This window comes from Emys orbicularis, chromosome 1, assembly GCF_028017835.1.
Source record: "Emys orbicularis isolate rEmyOrb1 chromosome 1, rEmyOrb1.hap1, whole genome shotgun sequence".
In the NCBI taxonomy this organism is placed as follows: domain Eukaryota; kingdom Metazoa; phylum Chordata; order Testudines; family Emydidae; genus Emys; species Emys orbicularis.
This window is the reverse complement of record NC_088683.1, coordinates 29,555,373-29,572,819: the sequence shown is the minus strand read 5'-3', so window position 1 is coordinate 29,572,819 and position 17,447 is coordinate 29,555,373. Positions and strand designations below refer to the sequence as shown.

Genomic DNA, 17,447 nt, shown 5'->3' with positions numbered 1-17,447 from the left:
GAGGTTGTAGAATCCCTGTCACTGGAGTTTTTTAAGAACAAGTTAGACAAACACCTGTCAGAGATGATCTAAGTATACATAATCCTGCCTCAGCTTGGGTGGACAGACTAGATGACCTTTCAAGGTCACTGCCAGCCCTGCATTTCTATGATGCTATGATTTTCATTCTGTTCATGAGGACTATTTTTTTAGAGGGACGATGAGCACTTTAGCTAAAGTGCAAAAAAGTATTATGGTTGAGCTAAATAAGAAGTTACTTTGTAATTATCCTTATTTAAATCCCAGATGTCTGTATGGTCTTTGAAGTTCTTGGACATCATCTCTTAAAATGGATAATCAAATCCAACTATCAAGGACTTCCTATCCGTTGCGTAAAAAGTATAATTCGACAGGTAAGATTTGCTAATGTTTTAATTTTTTTCTACAGTGTTGCTTTACTTTAATGTTAATGTGTTGATACTTCAACTGCAGATCATACCAGGAAATATACAGTAAGTATTAATTTCATAGGTGTTCCCATAGGTAGCTGTTGAGAGTATCTTTTCCTATAACATGCATTTGTGCACATTGCTTGCTTTGTTTGTGTAGATACTCCATTGGCTACTGAGCTCTTTCACAAAACATATGCTTAAATTTTTAAGTCAATCTGTTTCTTACAAATTTAAGAGTATTTGAAAATAAGGAAATCAGTTTTCTTGATTAATAAATCGACCACAATTTCATCTTTCATACTGAGCCACCTTCAGAATATACAACACAAGATCAATGGAAAATAATATAAACATAATTTTAAAAAAATTAATACCGATTGCATCTCTGTCTGAAAAACAGATCCTCAGGAGATATACATTAAAAAACCAAGGACAGGATTTTCAAAAGTATCCAAATGATTTAGGAGCACAGATCTAAAGATGATTAGGCACTTTTGAAATTCCCACTATTAGAGTTCTCTCTCATATGTGCATTCCTACCTTGCACCATACAAACCAAATTGCTGGGGAGATGATCTTACAGAAGTGATGTGCCAGAGAGGGAAAAGATCAGACATATTATCTTATTGTTACAGCCCTACCAAATTCATGATCCATTTTGGTAAATTTCACAGTCATGGGATTTAAAAAATCATAAATGTCATGATTTCAGCTCTTTAAATCTGAAATTTCACGGTGTTGTAATTATAGGGGTCCTGACCCAAAAAGGAGTTGTGGGTGGTCACAGTGTTTTTGTAGGGGGAGTTGCGGTACTGCTACCCTTCTGTACTGCTGCTGGCAGCGGCACTGCCTTCAGAGCTGGACAGCTGGAGAGCGGTGGCTGCTGGCCAGGATCCCAGCTCTGAAAGCAGATGCTATGGTATGGTATTGCCACCCATACTTCTGCGCTGCTGCTGCTGCTGCTTGCAGAGCTGGGCCCTCCGTCAGCAGCTGCCACTCTCCAGCTTCCCAGCTCTGAAGGCAGCAGAGCAGAAAAAAGGATGGCATGGCATGACATGGTATAGTATTGCCATCCTTACTTCTGCACTGCTGCTGGCAGGGCGGTGCCTTCAGAGCTGGGTGCCCGGCCAACAGCCGCCGCTCTTCAGCTGCCCAGCTCTGAAGGCAGCATAGAAGTAAGGGTGGCAATACTGCGACCCCCCTAAAACAACTTTGTGACCCCCCTGCAACTCCCGCAATTTGAGAAACTCTGGTCTCCCCTGTGAAATCTGTATAGTATAGGATAAAAGTACATAAGACTAGTTTTCACGGTCTGTGGCACATTTTTCATGGTCGTGTATTTGGTAGGGCCCTATTCATTGTGTTTTTTTGGTAGATCATTATATCAAACCAAGTGATGGTCCAGATCTGGATGATTTCCAGGATGACCAAAGTCTGTGATGCCAAGTAGTTTTTTGCAGTTTTGCACTTATGTAAATTGCTGATATCAACACTGTTTTTTTTTTATTGTATTATTTTTAAATAATCAATCTTTTGAAATAATTCTTCCAAATTGTTTTCCCCAAATTTCTTGCCATATTTGAACTGACATGTCTCAACATTTAATTAAACAGCCTGAGTGAAACAGAGGCCCTGATGCTGCATCTTCTTGTATAGGGGTGAAACCTTATGCTCATATAGTCAGTTGTAGAATGAGAGCCAAAATTATTTGCTAAACAGCAGCCTAAGATGAGTCAGTGTAAGGAGTGATCCGCTTTAATTTTTTTAAAATCAGTAATGCAGTATTTGATAGATACATATTTCTAAAATAAATTAAATCCAGTGATTCAAATATCACAATGCTTTTTTATAACTTTTATCCTTATATGATTTGAATAAGGAAAAGATACATGAAAATTCAATTAAGACAAGTGTAATACAATAAGGTATTGTACATATAAACAATACAAAGTATAATTAAATTATAATTGAATATGAAGGGAAAAGAAGTGAAGAACAAAACAAAAGAAAACTGAATACAAGGGGAGATGTAGGAATCTGTATAAAAATGCTTTCTGCAAAGATACCACCTGTGCAGGATTCTCACTACTTGCTCTCAGTTTCTTAAAATGATGCATATATTCTCCAAGCTTCTCAAGGTGTTTTGGCTTTGAACTTTCTACTCAGTTCTTTCTTGACCACAGACAGCGAAGTAGTTCCTTATGTGAGCTCTACCATGTCAGATGCCTCTCCAACTCTGTATCCCACTGCAGTTTTGCAGTGCTTTAGGTAACCTTTAAAGAATGTCCTTGCCTTCCAGTCATGTGTGATTGTTTATTTCAAACTAGTGGTTCATGACTCTCTGTGTTCAGGAACATGAGCCAGGCTCCATCCTCTGCACTCACAAGTTCTGCTCTTTAGCTTGATCTTTTAGCTTTGGAACTTTGGCTTGTGAGTCCTTGATTTCTTCACAGTGCTTTGCCTCCTTTTAGCCTCAAAAGGTTTCAGCTCTTTTTACCTTCAGGAGGTCTCAGCGGATTTTCACTGCAAGACTTGAAGGCTGTGTTCATGCGTTGATGGCTTCTACTTAGTCACAGAGCAGCCATCAGATTTCTTTGACACTACATGTGCCCACTAGTTAGTCACTTTCAGGGGGAAATCAAGGATGTTGTAAGGCTCTTCTTTACCCTCACATTGTGATGCCTAATCTGAAGGAGAGAGGTCACCTACACGGTGCTGTGCTCTAGAGACCTGAGCTTTGACACTGAGGATATGTCTACACTACAAATTTAGGCTGATTGACATTGAGCCTCCGATTTAAGCTTGTCAATCTTGAATGTCCCCAGTATGCTCGTTGTGTTGGCGGAGTGCATCCTCACTAGCAGGGCTTGCATCGACGCATGGAGTGCTACACTGTGGATAGCTATTCCACAGTGCATGGAGTCGAGTGGAATGTTGGGTTGGGCTTGCAATGCCTCATAGGACCAAAAGAGTTGCGTGAGTGGTTATGGGAACATGGTGTTAGCATCCCATGATGCACTTACCTTCCTCCCTCCCTCCCTGAAATCAACAGCAAAGAAACCAAGTCTTTTTCGCGCCTTTTTTCCTAAGCCTGGGTCACCCGTGCAGACGCCATAGCATGGCAAGCATGGATCCCGCTCTGGTGTACACTGTTGTTATGAGCATTACAAACACCTCGTGCCTTATCCTGCAGTATTTATTCAGCTGAAGCAAGAGCTGCCGTGTGGAACAATGTGATGCCATGCAAGCAGTCCTGCTGGAAGCCTTGGAGTGGAGTAATTCACAAATGCTGGCGACAGTCGCGCATCACCTTGGCAAGGTGGAGTGCCGATTCTTGGCCCGGGAAACAAGCAATGACTGGTGGGACCACATAGTTACGCAGCTATGGGATGACGAGCAGTGGCTGCAGAACTTTCAAATGTGTAAGGCCACTTTCATGGAACTGAGTGAAGAGCTTTCCCCAGCCCTGAAGCACAGCAGTACTAAAATGAGAGCTGCTCTGACAGTTGAGAAGCAAGTGGTGATAGCTCTGTGGAAGCTTGCAACGCCAGACTGCTACCGGTCAGTGGGGAATCAATTCAGAGTGGGTAAATCTACTGTGTGGTCTGTTGTGATCGAAGTTGCCAGGGCAATAAGTAGACTTCTGCTAAGAAGGGTAGTGACTCTGGGAAACGTGCAGGACATAGTGTATGGTTTTGCTGCGATGGGGTTTCCTAACTGCGGTGGGGCCATAGATGGAACGCATAGCCCTATCTTGGCACCAGAACACCTTGCCAACGAGTACATAAACCAAAAGGGGTACTTCTCAATGGTGTTGCAAGCGTTGGTGGATCACAGGGGCCATTTCACCGACATCAACATGGGATGGTCGGGAAAGGTGCATGATGCGTGCATCTTTAGGAACTCCGGTCTGTTCAGAAAGCTGCAAGCAGGAACTTTCTTTACAGACTGCAGAATAACCGTTGGTGATGTTGAAATGCCAATTGTGATCCTGGGAGACCCAGCCTACCCCTTGCTCATGAAGCCGTACATAGACAGCCTGGACAGCAGTAAGGACCGGTTGAACCATAGGCTGAGCAAGCGCATAATGCTTGGTGGAATGTGCCTTTAGATGTTTAAAAGCCCGCTGGCGTTGTTTGCTTGCTAGGTTAAACCTCAGTGAAAGCAATATCCCCATTGTTGTTGCTGCCTGCTGTGTGCTCCATAATATCTGTGAAACAAAGGGAGAAAAGTTTCTGGTGGGGTGGGGGGTTGAGGCAGATCACCTGACAGCCAATTTTGAGCAGCCAGACACCAGGGTAATCAGAAGAGCACATCGAGGGGCACTGCATCTTCGTGAGGCTTTGAAAATTCGTTTCAGCAATGACCACAGTAATGTGACACTTATGTGTGTTGTTCCTTACCAATCTGTCCCCTTCATTTCATATACTCCCCTGTAAACTCCCACCCCCACTAACTACTGTGCGCTGAATGAATAAAGAGCCTTTTCTCCCTAATCCATTAAGTTTTATTATGCTCACAAACACTGAGAGACAGCAAAGAAGAGTAAGATAACCTGGGGCAAAAGAGCTGATAGCACTGGGGGGTGGGGGTGGGAAACAAGGACAGCTTTCTTAAAATTGCACTGCAATAAAGGTGTGGGAATGGGTGCCTTCTGGTCCTTGTACCCTCCCCTGGAATTGAGTGCAAGGGATACTGGACTCCTCCCGCCACCGCATCCTAGGATTTCTGGGAGAGGAGGATGTGGAACTTGGTGGCGATGGCAGCAGGTTCAGCATAGGCTGCAGAGGGACTTTTCTTGAACCTCAACCAGACGCCTCAACATGTCTGTTTGCTCCCTCTTAATGCACATCATCTCTTCCTGCATGTCACACTCATGTTCCCTGCATGTTCTCCTGTCCTTGCTGTCTTTGTGCAGGCTTTTGGACAGTGCAATCCTCCACGTGCTGAGCTCCATCTTGTCACTCTCAGAGGCATGCATTAACTCATTGAACATGTCCTCCTGAGTCTTCTTTTCCCGCCTTCTAATCTGGGAAAGTCTCTGTCCCAATGTGGAGGATGCACCAATGGACAAGTTTTCAGCTGCAAAGAATACAAAGGTTAGCATTGACAGTGCATACATTGTTTCTGGTGCAAGGTTAATTCTTTTTATAAAAGAAACACTCCTCAATTCACTCCCCTGCAAACCACAACATAATTACAACCGCTGGCTACTGCAAGAGTTGGTTTGCTGCTCCAGCCACGGTGAGTAAGGCCATGAAGCATGGGCGAGAGGTCTTGTGCTGCAGCTTTTGTGAAGACATCCTTGGGATCAATGGTTCCAACCTCAGAAAAGCCCCCTTTTCCCTAGCAACCTGGATGGTCCTTGAGGACAGGCACCAGCGTAAAGTCCTGCAAATAGTTTGATTGTTACAAAGCGGCACCGGGTTGGGGTAGAATGGAGACAAACAGGAAGCATCGCCCCCCCACCCCGCCCTTTTAAATTCTGGTTGCAATACGCAGTGATCCCTTCCAACCACAACCAGGGCACACTCGGGAAAGCGTGGTTGTGTGACCCAGAATTCACCAAACGGGTGGATTACTTGTCGAATTGCTTGTGGCTTAAGGGCTAGCATTTAAAACTTCCCCCGTTTCCCCTAGGTGACCATATGCGGTATCACTCTCCTGAGGGTAACAGAGGCGGAAAGGGAGCAGATGCTGCAAGCATCTGGGTACACACCTGGTCCTTATGCTGCTGTGCTGTGTACCACAATGATGCCAGAAGAGTTAATACTGGAGTGGTGTGGGAAAGTGTCCTACCGTGGTGGATGAAATAAGGCAGCCTTTCCCAGAAACCTTCTGCAAAGGATTGCAGAGTACCTCCATGAAAGCTTCCTAGAGATCTCCATGAAGGATTCCAGGGCCATCCCTGTGCACATAAACAGTCTTTTTAGGAGAGCACCCTCTGCATAGCTGGAGTGGCCATCGATAACCACTATACCTATTTTTTGTTCAGATTCAACATTAAAAATAATAGCATGTAACCCCTACAGTTTGATTGGAAATGTGTACTCACCAGAGGTGTCTTCCCTGGTATCGTGCTCCGCCGACAATTGGTCCTATGAGGGGATGGGCTCCAGAATTTAAAAAAGTTCTTGGCTGTCAGGGAGAATGGATCCTCTGCTTGCCTGCCTCGCATTCTCCTCCTCCTCCTCCTCGTCAACAATGTCCTCCTCATCGTTGCTCAAGGTCGTCCGGGGCTCCTGGGAGGTATCCACGGAGTGTTTTGGGGTAGTGGTGGGGTTGCCACCAAGAATCGCATGCAGCTCCTCAGAGAAGCGGCATGTCTGTGTCTCAGAACCAGAGCGACTGTTCGCCTCCCTTGTTTTCTGGTACGCTTGCTGAAGCTCCTTTATTTTCACACGGCACTGCTACGTGTCCCTGGTGTAGCCCTTCTCCCCCTTGCCCTGTGCGATTTTGGCATAGATGTTAGTGTTTCTTCTGTTGGATCGGAGCTCTGCCTGCACAGACTCTTCTCCCCACACAGCAATAAGATCCATCACCTCCTGTGTACTCCATGCTTGAGCACGTTTGCAGCCTTGAGCATCCACGATCAGCTGTGGACGAGCTCTCCACGTTGATCAAACAGGAAATGAAAATTCAAAAGTTCCCGGGGCTTTAACAGGGGGGCAGCTGTTTCCTGTGTACTTGGCTGAAGTGCAGTGGAGTTGAAAGTGCTCTCTAAAGTGGTCACAGCAGAGCACTGTGGGATACCTCCTGGAGGCCAATTCATTTAAATTACACAACACAATGTCTACACTATTCCCATGTTGATGCGTGGATGTCGACTCAAGCGCTATGCCTCTCTTGGAGGTAGTGTACAAAAGTCGACTTTACAAGCCCTTTAGGTTGGCGGAAGGGACTCGGTAGCGTAGACACATACTTTATTAACTCGACCTAACGCGACTTATGTCGACCTAACTTTGTAGTGTAGCCCAGGCCTGACTCTCATTCCGAGGATGGGGTTACCAACCCATAGCTGTCATTTTCTACATAGAAACTTCCTGGAGTAGAATAGGTTTCGGAGTTTGATGGATGGAGTGGAGGAATTTGGAGACATAACCATAGGCGCGTGAAAGAGATTCAGGCAAAACAGAGGTATTTTTGACAGATCATTTAGCCCCTGTTGCCTTTAAGGCCAATTAGTCTGCAACAGTGATAGCATCCTTGGGGTAACTGTCTTTGGAATGAGAGCTAACATCATAAATCAATGATCAGCTGAGACTTGATGCTTACCAAAATCTGCACCGAAGCCCCTGAGTTGTGGTGTCTTAGTGGAGTCCTTCACAAACTAATAAAGGCTATTCTTCTTACATGGCAAGTCACTTCTCAATAGTGGTGTAGGTTCCAATGGTGTAGGATTATTCAGCGAGTGTGTTTTATACAGCTGTAGCCTTCACATTTTCTAGACTGCAGTGGTGTTAAAGAAAGTTCTAAAATCCCTTTCCAAGGTCGTGATAAGTACTTAGCTTAGTGGACATATTGTCATGCCAGCCCACCCAGCTTTCTTGTTTCATTTGGTATCAGTGCACTCGGCAGGTGGCTGTGTTGTTGCTAGGGGATCATGACCACAGTTTTCAAAGCTAGGTGCCTAACATTTGATTTCAAAGCTGCAGGTGCTCAGGACCTCTGAAATTAAGGCACTTTTATTTGGAAGCCTAAATAGGGATTTAGGAGACTGATTCTGTAGGGGGTATTTATGACTGTTACATAAAGTCTTACTTTTTTTAGAAAGGCTGACTTTTTCCTACCGAAAAGCCTAAATTAATTAATTAATTAGCAGTTGATATAACCCTTGACTGAGAACTCAGAACTCCACTCATGAAGCAAACTAAATTCTACTTTATTATTATGTATTAAGAGCAAGAATAAAATAAAATAGACAGGCCATGTAACAGCACAGTACAATTCTGTAGTTCTACATTGTTCTGCAAAACCAACCAAGATGCGTATTAAGATTATTTCAAATTTCACTCACTTAGGCCTTGGCTACACTGGCGCTGTACAGCGCTGCAACTTGCTGCGCTCAGGGGTGTGAAAACGCCCCCCGCAGCGAGTGCAGCGCTGTAAAGCGCCAGTGTGATCAGAGCTTGCAGCGCTGCATGCTCACTCGCAGCGCTGCAAGCTACTCCCCTCGGAGAGGTGGAGTACTTACAGCGCTGCGAGAGAGCTCTCGCAGTGCTGGCGGCGTGACTACACTCGCGCTTCACAGCGCTGCCGCGACAGCGCTGTGAATTCCCGAGTGTAGCCAAGGCCTTAGCAGCATTCATTGTTAGTTATAGAAACAAAGGCTCCAGTTATGAAAAAGTTTATTGTATTATTCAAGTAAGATGTTAAAACGTATAGGTTACTTGTCTTTTCTTCTGCAGGCTGCAGGGGCTTTAAGATAAACAAATTCCAAAATTGTATCTGAAGAATTTTTATCTGGATATTTAAATGGAAGGTATTAGATGTTATTTCAACTAGGCTATTAATACTTAAGAGTATGGGGGTAATTCTTACGCTCTGTTCAGCTGTAGTCCCAGGTACAAAGTAAGGTAGTTGTGGAATTGCATTATGTTGTGATGTGACTTACCTGCGGTTTTGATTTCTTGCTTTTAATAATAAAAGTAAAATTTGGTTTACTTGGTGGGTTGAGTCCCAAGTAATTTGTCTTCAGCTATACCAAATGCAATTATTTGGGTCTTTTTCTGTTGGAAGTCAGCCTCTGATAAAACTTTTTTAAGAGTTTAAGACTTCGTTTAACATGAGTGCCAAGTGATGAATATTCCTTACATACAGCTTAGGCACCCAAATGTTGAAAATGTTGGCCCACATCTATATGGCTGTCTGCATATTATATCTTGTATGATCAGGCAACCCTGAACCTAGAGGGTCATGCCAGGCTTATATAGCCACTAGAGGTCGACAAAGAATTGTTCAATTATAGGTATATATGTATATATCTACATAGGCTGTAGGTGGTATGTTCACTGAATACTGATGTTTGTATTCAGTTTTTCAGGAGTGTTTTTGCTTCAGTATCACAGTTCTGTGGTTCTGCTCCAAAGCTGGGGAGCCCAGACTCTTCTATGTTCTACAGTTTTGTTTCCTCTGGATGTCTCTCCTTGGAATTGGTTGAATTTTGTTCTTTTGTTTGATGGAACACACCCTACCAGTCCTTGAGTAGTAGGCCTGATGTGGTAATTTTCTCCTTTTTTGTTCTTTGTTTAAAACAAAAACAGGAAAAACCTGTCCCTTGCACTATGTTGCCTTTGTTCTGTCTGCCCTTGTTAGTTAAAATTGCCTTTTCCATTGGGATATCTCCCTCCTGCTGCTGCTGCTGCTTTTTTTTTCTTATTGGTATTACAGTAGAGTTTAGGAGGCCCAATCACTGTTCAGGGCCCCATAGTACTAACAAATAACATGAAAACAATCCCTGTTCCTGAGAGCTCAGGATCTAGGTTTGTAACAAGATGTGACAAGATTCTTATTACCCAGATTCCTTCAAAGATGGTATTTTTAGAGAAGGGAAGATTACTTGTGTGCAATTCTTCTTCTCTGAAGATATCATCTTGCAGGATTCTTACACACACACCCCTTTGCCCTGGGAGTTCAGAGAAGTTTTCTTTAACCAGTCGTGATGTATTTACATCTATGTGTTTTTTTCTGCCTTGGAAGAAATTTTGTGTGTGTGTGTATGTGATCAGCTTGGCTTTATGGGGAGCCTTGATTTCCTGCTGAATTAGTATCGGACTGAAATGTTAAAGTGAAATTGGTTGTAGTTGGTCGTGGTTCAGGGGAGTTTGGGACCACCAAGATGGGAGGCAGTTGACAGATGCACTTTGCCACAACTGCTGCTCTTTGGGGCCAAAAACTTCCAGAGCTTGTGGTTTTCCACCTGTCTCTCACTAGGAAGCTGAGATCCAGGAGTGAAAAATTTTTAAGATTCAGAAAAGCAGAATGAAGGTACGTATCCTTTCCTTATTAACATTGTAGGAATAATCTCCATAGGGAATTAAATATTTCTTCTTTACCATGTAAACTTTATTTTATACTCTCATACAAAGTTGTTTCAGATAGTGATGTGATCTATCCTTTACATCTAGTTTTGAGTCGGATTTGTACAGATGTGGATATCTTACTTTGATCCATTTTAGACATTCTTTTGTTGAGTTTTGCTTTTTATCCCTATTACGTAATAGACATAATTCAGAAATAACTGGCAGTGTATGATTAGTATTATGGTCAGTTTTCTCTAGCATATATTCCCAATATCTTTTTCAGAGTAAGGCATTCCCAAAACAGATGGCCTGCACACTTTGCATGGACCATACTGGATACAGCTAATTGTATTGTATCCATTTCAGTTAATTGACATGTTCTTGTTTTAGGATGTCCATCTATAATCTCAACCAGATGAGATCAATGTGTATTTTTTCCTAGGATAATTTCCCATTGGCCTTGCTTGCATAAATTGATGAATCAACACATATATTTTTGTGCATGATCATTGTTAATCTTGATTTCCTTAATAGGTTATCTAGGGATGATTGAACTGGTTCTGGTAATATAGATCCAAGTAACTTTTGAGAACAGTCTTTCAATAATAAATAGGTCTAAAACTAGTTTAATCCAAATTTTGTCAGGAAAGAAGGCAAATTCCTAGACTTTGAAATATGACAAAGTATGAGCAAAAAAGTCAAAAGCCAAAATACTTCCAAAATGAAGTTACTAAAAATTAAATTCAGAAATAATACAAATAAATTAAATGAGCTCCTACTAAAAATATACAGTTTAAAGCTAAGCTCCCGACAAAGAAGCTGAAACAATCCACACACACTTCATTAAAAAAAAATAAAAAGAGTCGGTGAACAATCAGTTATAATTGTTCCCGCAGCCCTCATTGGCCTGGGACAGCGAACCATGGCCAGTGGGAGCCGCGGTTGGCCGAACTTGCGGACGTGGTAGGTAAACAAACTGGCCCGGCGAGCCACATGCCAAAGGTTGCCGATCCCTGCACTAGCCTATCTGATAGGGAACATGCTCTGAAATTGAAATGATCCAAAATTAGCATCTTGTATTCTATCTGTGAACATTCTTGATTTTTGTTTAAATGAACCATGTGTCGTAAGTAATCAACTCTCAGAGGCATAATGGTCTGCAATCCTGGCCCTGTGGATGGAGGGAAGGTTAGCTATCAATGAGAGAGAATCTGATAAGTGGTGGCAAAGTATCTCTTGATGTGGAACAGTTAAATTCTTATATATATGACCTTTCCAAGTGAGAAAATATACCACAGTTTGGATCACCCTAAACTACATATATAGGGATATTAACGGAATATTTCCTGTCTGCATTTTTTTGACACCCAGGAAAAAGTAGCTTTTCTTATCCATTTCAGTCTTTCCCTCGCCAGATGATGTAAATAAAAACTAGGGATTATGCCCAGTCTTGTTCTCAGTCCCTCACAGATATTTATAGAATTTGATATTTTTCTCACACAGGTTTAGTGAAGCATCATACCTTCTATTTTTAGATTATAGCTATCTGATTAAAGTTGGGGCTAAGAACATTCTTATGTATAAATCCTAACATTAGTATAATTCTTTGTCATAGATCATGAAATTCACTGTTACTTATATCATAAATAATAATTTGAAATTATGTCACAATAATAGAAAGGATGACTGTGCCAGCAAGCCTCTTAAATACATTTGATTTAATTAAAGCTTTTAGGACTCTTTGCGGGTGTGTGAGAACTATTTTCTGTGTAATGTATATACCCTGCTAATGCAACAAGATAAAATTTTTGTGGTGTTCATGGTTTTTTACCATCAAATATTCTATAATAATTTTCTATCACTTGAGAGTTTCAAATTCCTCGTCAAAAATGTTTCTTAGCTGGATTAGTGGAGAACAGGAACCAAATAAATATAATAATAGTAATAGTTTAATAATTATCAAAAGATGTGATTCAAAATATGTATTTCTTTTAAAAGAAACCCCAACCAAAATTAAATCTTAACAATACAGAGGTCCAGTAAAAATTTGAGCTTTTTGGTTTTGTTCCTCTACTTCCAAAACTGGGCAAAAATCCTTAACTTTATCAAGTGTGCAATCGCAAATTTTAGCCCCATGTCTGAGAATCAGTTACTTAAGCTTCACTGAATTCCTTATCTTTCTAGCATTAAAGCAGAGGTTGTTTTGGGGGGGGGGAAATTAGGGCCTTTAATGTATTCTGAGAATCTTTGTCTTGGTCTCTGTGTTATATAGACATTGTTAAAATGAGGAGCTGCTGTGGTAGATGGAGTAGAGGAATCGTGAGTAAAGCTGGTCAGGAATTTTTCATTTAAATGTTTTTAACTGGAAAATGCTGATTAGTCAAAACCAAAACTTTTCATTGGGAAAGTTTGTCAGGTCAAGGATAGAATTTCTGGTGAAAACTAGAATGGTGTGGGAGAGAAAGAGAGAGGATTGACTCTATAGCCAAGTGGTTAGGGCATACCTGGGATATGGGACAGATAGGTTCAAGTCCCTGCTCTGCCTGATGTGGAACAGAGACTCAGATCTGGGGGTCTCTCACATCCTAGGTGAGTGCCTGAATGACAAGGCTATTGACAGTTCTGGGGTGGAGAATCTCTCTCCTGTTTTTTGTGAAAATTTTTTGAAAGTTCTCAGTTTCATTCCAGTGCAGAGCAGGAGAGTTTTTTAAATCTCAAAAATTTTTCAAGATGGGAAAACCATTTCTCAACAAGCTCTAATCACGAGCACTTTCTTGATGTGGATGTTACTTTTAGTGTCCTTTCTCTAAAACTTGGACTTCTTGTCATTATATATCTTTTGAGGATAAACTGGGGTTTCTATCCTTTAAGAGAAAAATCCCTGCTCTTTCAGTTGGTTTTTCAAATAAACAAGCAAGTTTTGGAATTTAGTGGACCAGACTTGCACGCACAAATCCAGATTAGCGATTCCAGTATTAGGTTTTTGAACCCACACATTTAACTTTTAAAATTCATCATATCTTGAATGATTCTGAGAAGGGTTGGATTAAGAATGTGCTGTGTAATGTCTTGATAAAATGTTTAGAGGGGCACAGGGTTCTTGTAGATAAAGCACAGGGATTCTACTTTCCACACTGCCATAGGCTTCTTCGGCGACATCAGATAATTCCCTTAACCTGTCTGTTCTTAATTGTGTTGTGAGGCCTAGTTCATTTGTGATTGTAAAGTGCTTTAAGATTTTCTGATGGACAGTGCTGTAAAAGTGCCGATTAATATTATGAGGGTGTCATTTTTTCCTTGTTACCAATTTTACACGAGCATTTATGTAGATTTGTGTGATAATTTACAGGGTGCTTCCTGCATATAATGTACAAAATGTGCCCTGGGCTAAATAATCTGTGACGGCCAAGATTTTATAACAAATAAACTTGAAATGCCAAAGGTGTAATAGATAAAAGTGGACAAATCATCATAACATCTTGGTCACATTGGATAATGATAATGAGATAATATTGTAAATCTAAGGAAAATTACCTTTTGTTTAAAACAATGCATAAAATATATTTGACCGCTTGAACATTCAGAATATTAACATCTTATAAAATACTTATATACTACATTGAAGTCAAGTTTTCATATTTTACTGCATTTGAATTAGAATAATTATTTAAACAGTAAGACAATGTATGTATGTATCTTGGTCAGACTATGAAATTATTTTTCAACTGATTTTGTTGTATACAGGTCCTTCAGGGTTTAGATTATCTACATAGCAAATGCAAGATCATCCATACAGATATAAAACCAGAAAATATCTTGATGTGTGTGGATGATGCCTATGTGCGTAGAATGGCTGCTGAAGCCACAGAGTGGCAGAAAGCTGGTGCTCCTCCTCCTTCTGGCTCAGCAGGTACAGTAATAGAGTTGAGCTTGCTGTAAGTAAAACTGCATTGGAAAACAGATGATAATCATATTTAACTTGTTCTAGTTAATGAATATTATATATTTTAAATGACTGAATTAAATGTGTGAATGTTAATTACTTTAATGTATTCCTAGTTGAATGTAAGTATTAATTTAGATCACAGGAAAGCCATCTGAGGGATGTTGTCTGTTTCTCACGTTGGTATGCTCCCAGTATTCAGAGTACTGTAATATAGGGAAATGATGTGCCTAAACAATCTTTCATGTTTTTCAAGTTGGGAACTCAAATGACAACTTTTAGCTGCACTGGAGCCCTGCCATACTGCAATAGTCACAATAGTTAGTAACTTTAAATTGTTTTCCAATTCTGTCCCAAGTTCATTACCTTAAATTTCAATTTGTCTGACTTCTAATCTAGGCATTATAGTTAGATCTAGTGATGTCACAAAAGTCTTGGAATCCCTGATCTTTGACCTTTGAAAAGTGAATGTATTGTACATACATCAGTGTCCTCTTTTAGGCATACTTCCCACTCACATATAAAATAGCTTGTGAAATTTGCCTAGGGTTCAGATTGGACTATACCGTCTTTTCCTGATAAGGATTTGCATAGTGTGGATGGCTAGAAGAGTTCACAATGAAACAGTAAAGGGATACTTAGAGGAAATGTGGCTTTCTAATGGTCATCAGTCTTGTGGCTCCTGGTCATTTATCAATCCACCGTATCAGCCACAGGAATGGGGAAAAGATAATATTTAAGACAGTTATTATATAGCAGTATGGAAAAATGTATAGGGAACAATAGTTGAGTTGTATTTTAATAAATGTAGTCTGTTACAGCAGGAATCTATCAACCTTTGCGGTTAAGGTTCCATAAATGTTTCCACAATCAAGCACGTTGTTTTCAGGTCTTCACAATTTTCCAAAACATTCACCATTTAGATTGAAACTTTTCAGGCTTAGTCTTTGCCTGCAGATGATTTTTTTAAAAGTTTGAGCAAGAGTGGGTCAGCCATCTGGAATATTATATGCTTGATTTTAGACATGTGTAAAGTTTTTAAAAAAAATGTGTTGGTTTTGAAATAATGTGTGATCATGTAACTAAAGGCTGTATAGTAATTGCACAGGGAGGCAGTTAAGATTGTGCTCGCAACCTTGATGTTGTTTCCTGACTTTTGAGTAACTCACTGTGCAACCTTAACATTCTCTTTAATGAAGATATTTGATCGAATTATTTATATAGTTTGTTCTTAGCCAATGGTAATTGTTACTTATAACACTTCCTCAGAACTAACTGAAGATGAGTGTAGTATTTAGCTCTTTGCATAGTTCCACTTCTGAGCTACATGGTATGATGGTGTTGAATTTTGAGAACCTGCTAAAAACCAGTACTCCTGTTAGATCTAGAGGAGCACTCTGACTCACAGGCGCCAACTTTTGTTGGCGCCGGTGGCAGCTCGCGCCCCCCCGGCCCTGGCTCCACCCCGACTCCGCCCCCTCCCTACCCCATTGGATCCCTCCCCAAATCCCCACCCTGGCCCCACACACCCCGGCCCCGCCCCGACTCCACCCCTCCCTGCCCCATTGGATCCCTCCCCAAATCCCCGCCCTGGCCCCACCTCTTCCCCAAGCGCTCTGCATTCCTCCTCCTCCTCCCCCCACCCTCCCAGGCTTGCGCGAAACAGCTGTTTCGCTGCGCAAGTGCTGGGAGGGAGGGAGGAGAAGCAGGATGCGGCAGCCTGCTCAGGTGAGGAGGCGGGGCGGAGGTGAGCTGGGGCGGGGGGGCAGGTCGGGGAGCTGCCGGTGGGTGCTCTGCATCCACCAATTTTTCCCCGTGGGTGCTGACTTAACCAACTGTTCAGAACTGAAGCTGTAAAAGGGCTTTGCAGTCTCCATCTGCATCAGTTCTTTTCTTTGCCTAGTTAGCTGCAATATTGGGATCTTTGCTCATGTCCAGAGAGCTTTTCTTACTTTTTTCCATTTCCCCCCAATAGTTACTTTGTGTTTTCAGGAGTTTTTAGACTTTTCTTTTTCTTCTGTGCCATTGCATAGTTACTTCCAGGCTCAAAGTGGACCTAGCACATGGCTAGGGCCCTACCAACTTCACAGTCCATTTTGGTCAATATCATGATCATAGGATTTTTAAAATAATACATTTAATGATTTCAGCTATTGAAATCTGAAATGTCATGGTGGTGTAATTGTAGGGATCCTGACCCAAAAAGGAGTTGTGGGATGGTCGCAAGGTTATTGTAGTGGGGGTGGGGATTGCGATACTGCTACCCTTCTGTGCTGCTGCTGGCGGTGGCTCTGCCTTCAGAGCTGGGCAGCTGGAGAGCGGTGACTGCTGGCTGGAAGCCCAGCTCTGAAGGCAGAGCCACCACCAGCAGCACAGAAGTAAGGATGGCATGGTATGGTATTGCCACCGTTACTTCTGCGCTGCTGACTGCAGAGCTGGACCCGTAATCACCTGCCACCACTCTGGCCGATCAGCTCTGAAGGCAGTGCAGAAGTAAGGGTGGCAGTACTGCAACCCTCCCTAAAATAACTTGGCAACTCCCCCTGCAACTCCCTTTTAGGTCAGGACCCCCAATTTGAGAAATGGTGGTCTCCCCCCATGAACTCTGTGTAGTATAGGGTAAAAGCACACGAAAGACCAGATTTCACGGTCTGTGATGTGTTTTTCATAGCCGTGTATTTGGTAGGGCCCTACACGTGGCTAATCTGGTTCTCAGAGACCCTTGGGAAGAGTTTGTGATATGTTTTGTGCCCTCTCTGTGTTCATAGAGTCAGATGTTCACATAGATTAATTTGTCTTGGGGAAGCTCATTCCCTCTACTAATAGTTGGACCCTTTACACCACAGGCCTTCCCAGATGCCTACACCACAAAATTAGGTCAACTTAAATCAAGTCAACCTACAGCCACCACAGCAATTAAATCGGCTGTTGTGTCTACACTGCCCTTCTGCCCGTGGTGTGTGTCCTCACCAGGAGCGCTTGCACCATCTGAAGTGGGGTACTGATAGCTGAATGGGGGCTCCCAGCTGAGCCCCCTGCCCTGGGGCTGAC

At 42.1% G+C, this 17,447-nt stretch overlaps 1 protein-coding gene across 1 annotated transcript in view; it reads left to right on the top strand.

Annotated features, from left to right (window-relative positions):
• Positions 1-17,447, top strand: part of SRPK2 (SRSF protein kinase 2) — a 197,105-nt gene that overhangs the window by 118,519 nt on the left and 61,139 nt on the right. Inside the window, exons 8-9 of the mRNA XM_065423748.1 lie at positions 286-392; positions 14,198-14,363. Coding sequence (XP_065279820.1) covers positions 286-392; positions 14,198-14,363 — 273 coding nt within the window. The remainder of the gene's footprint in view (positions 1-285; positions 393-14,197; positions 14,364-17,447) is intronic.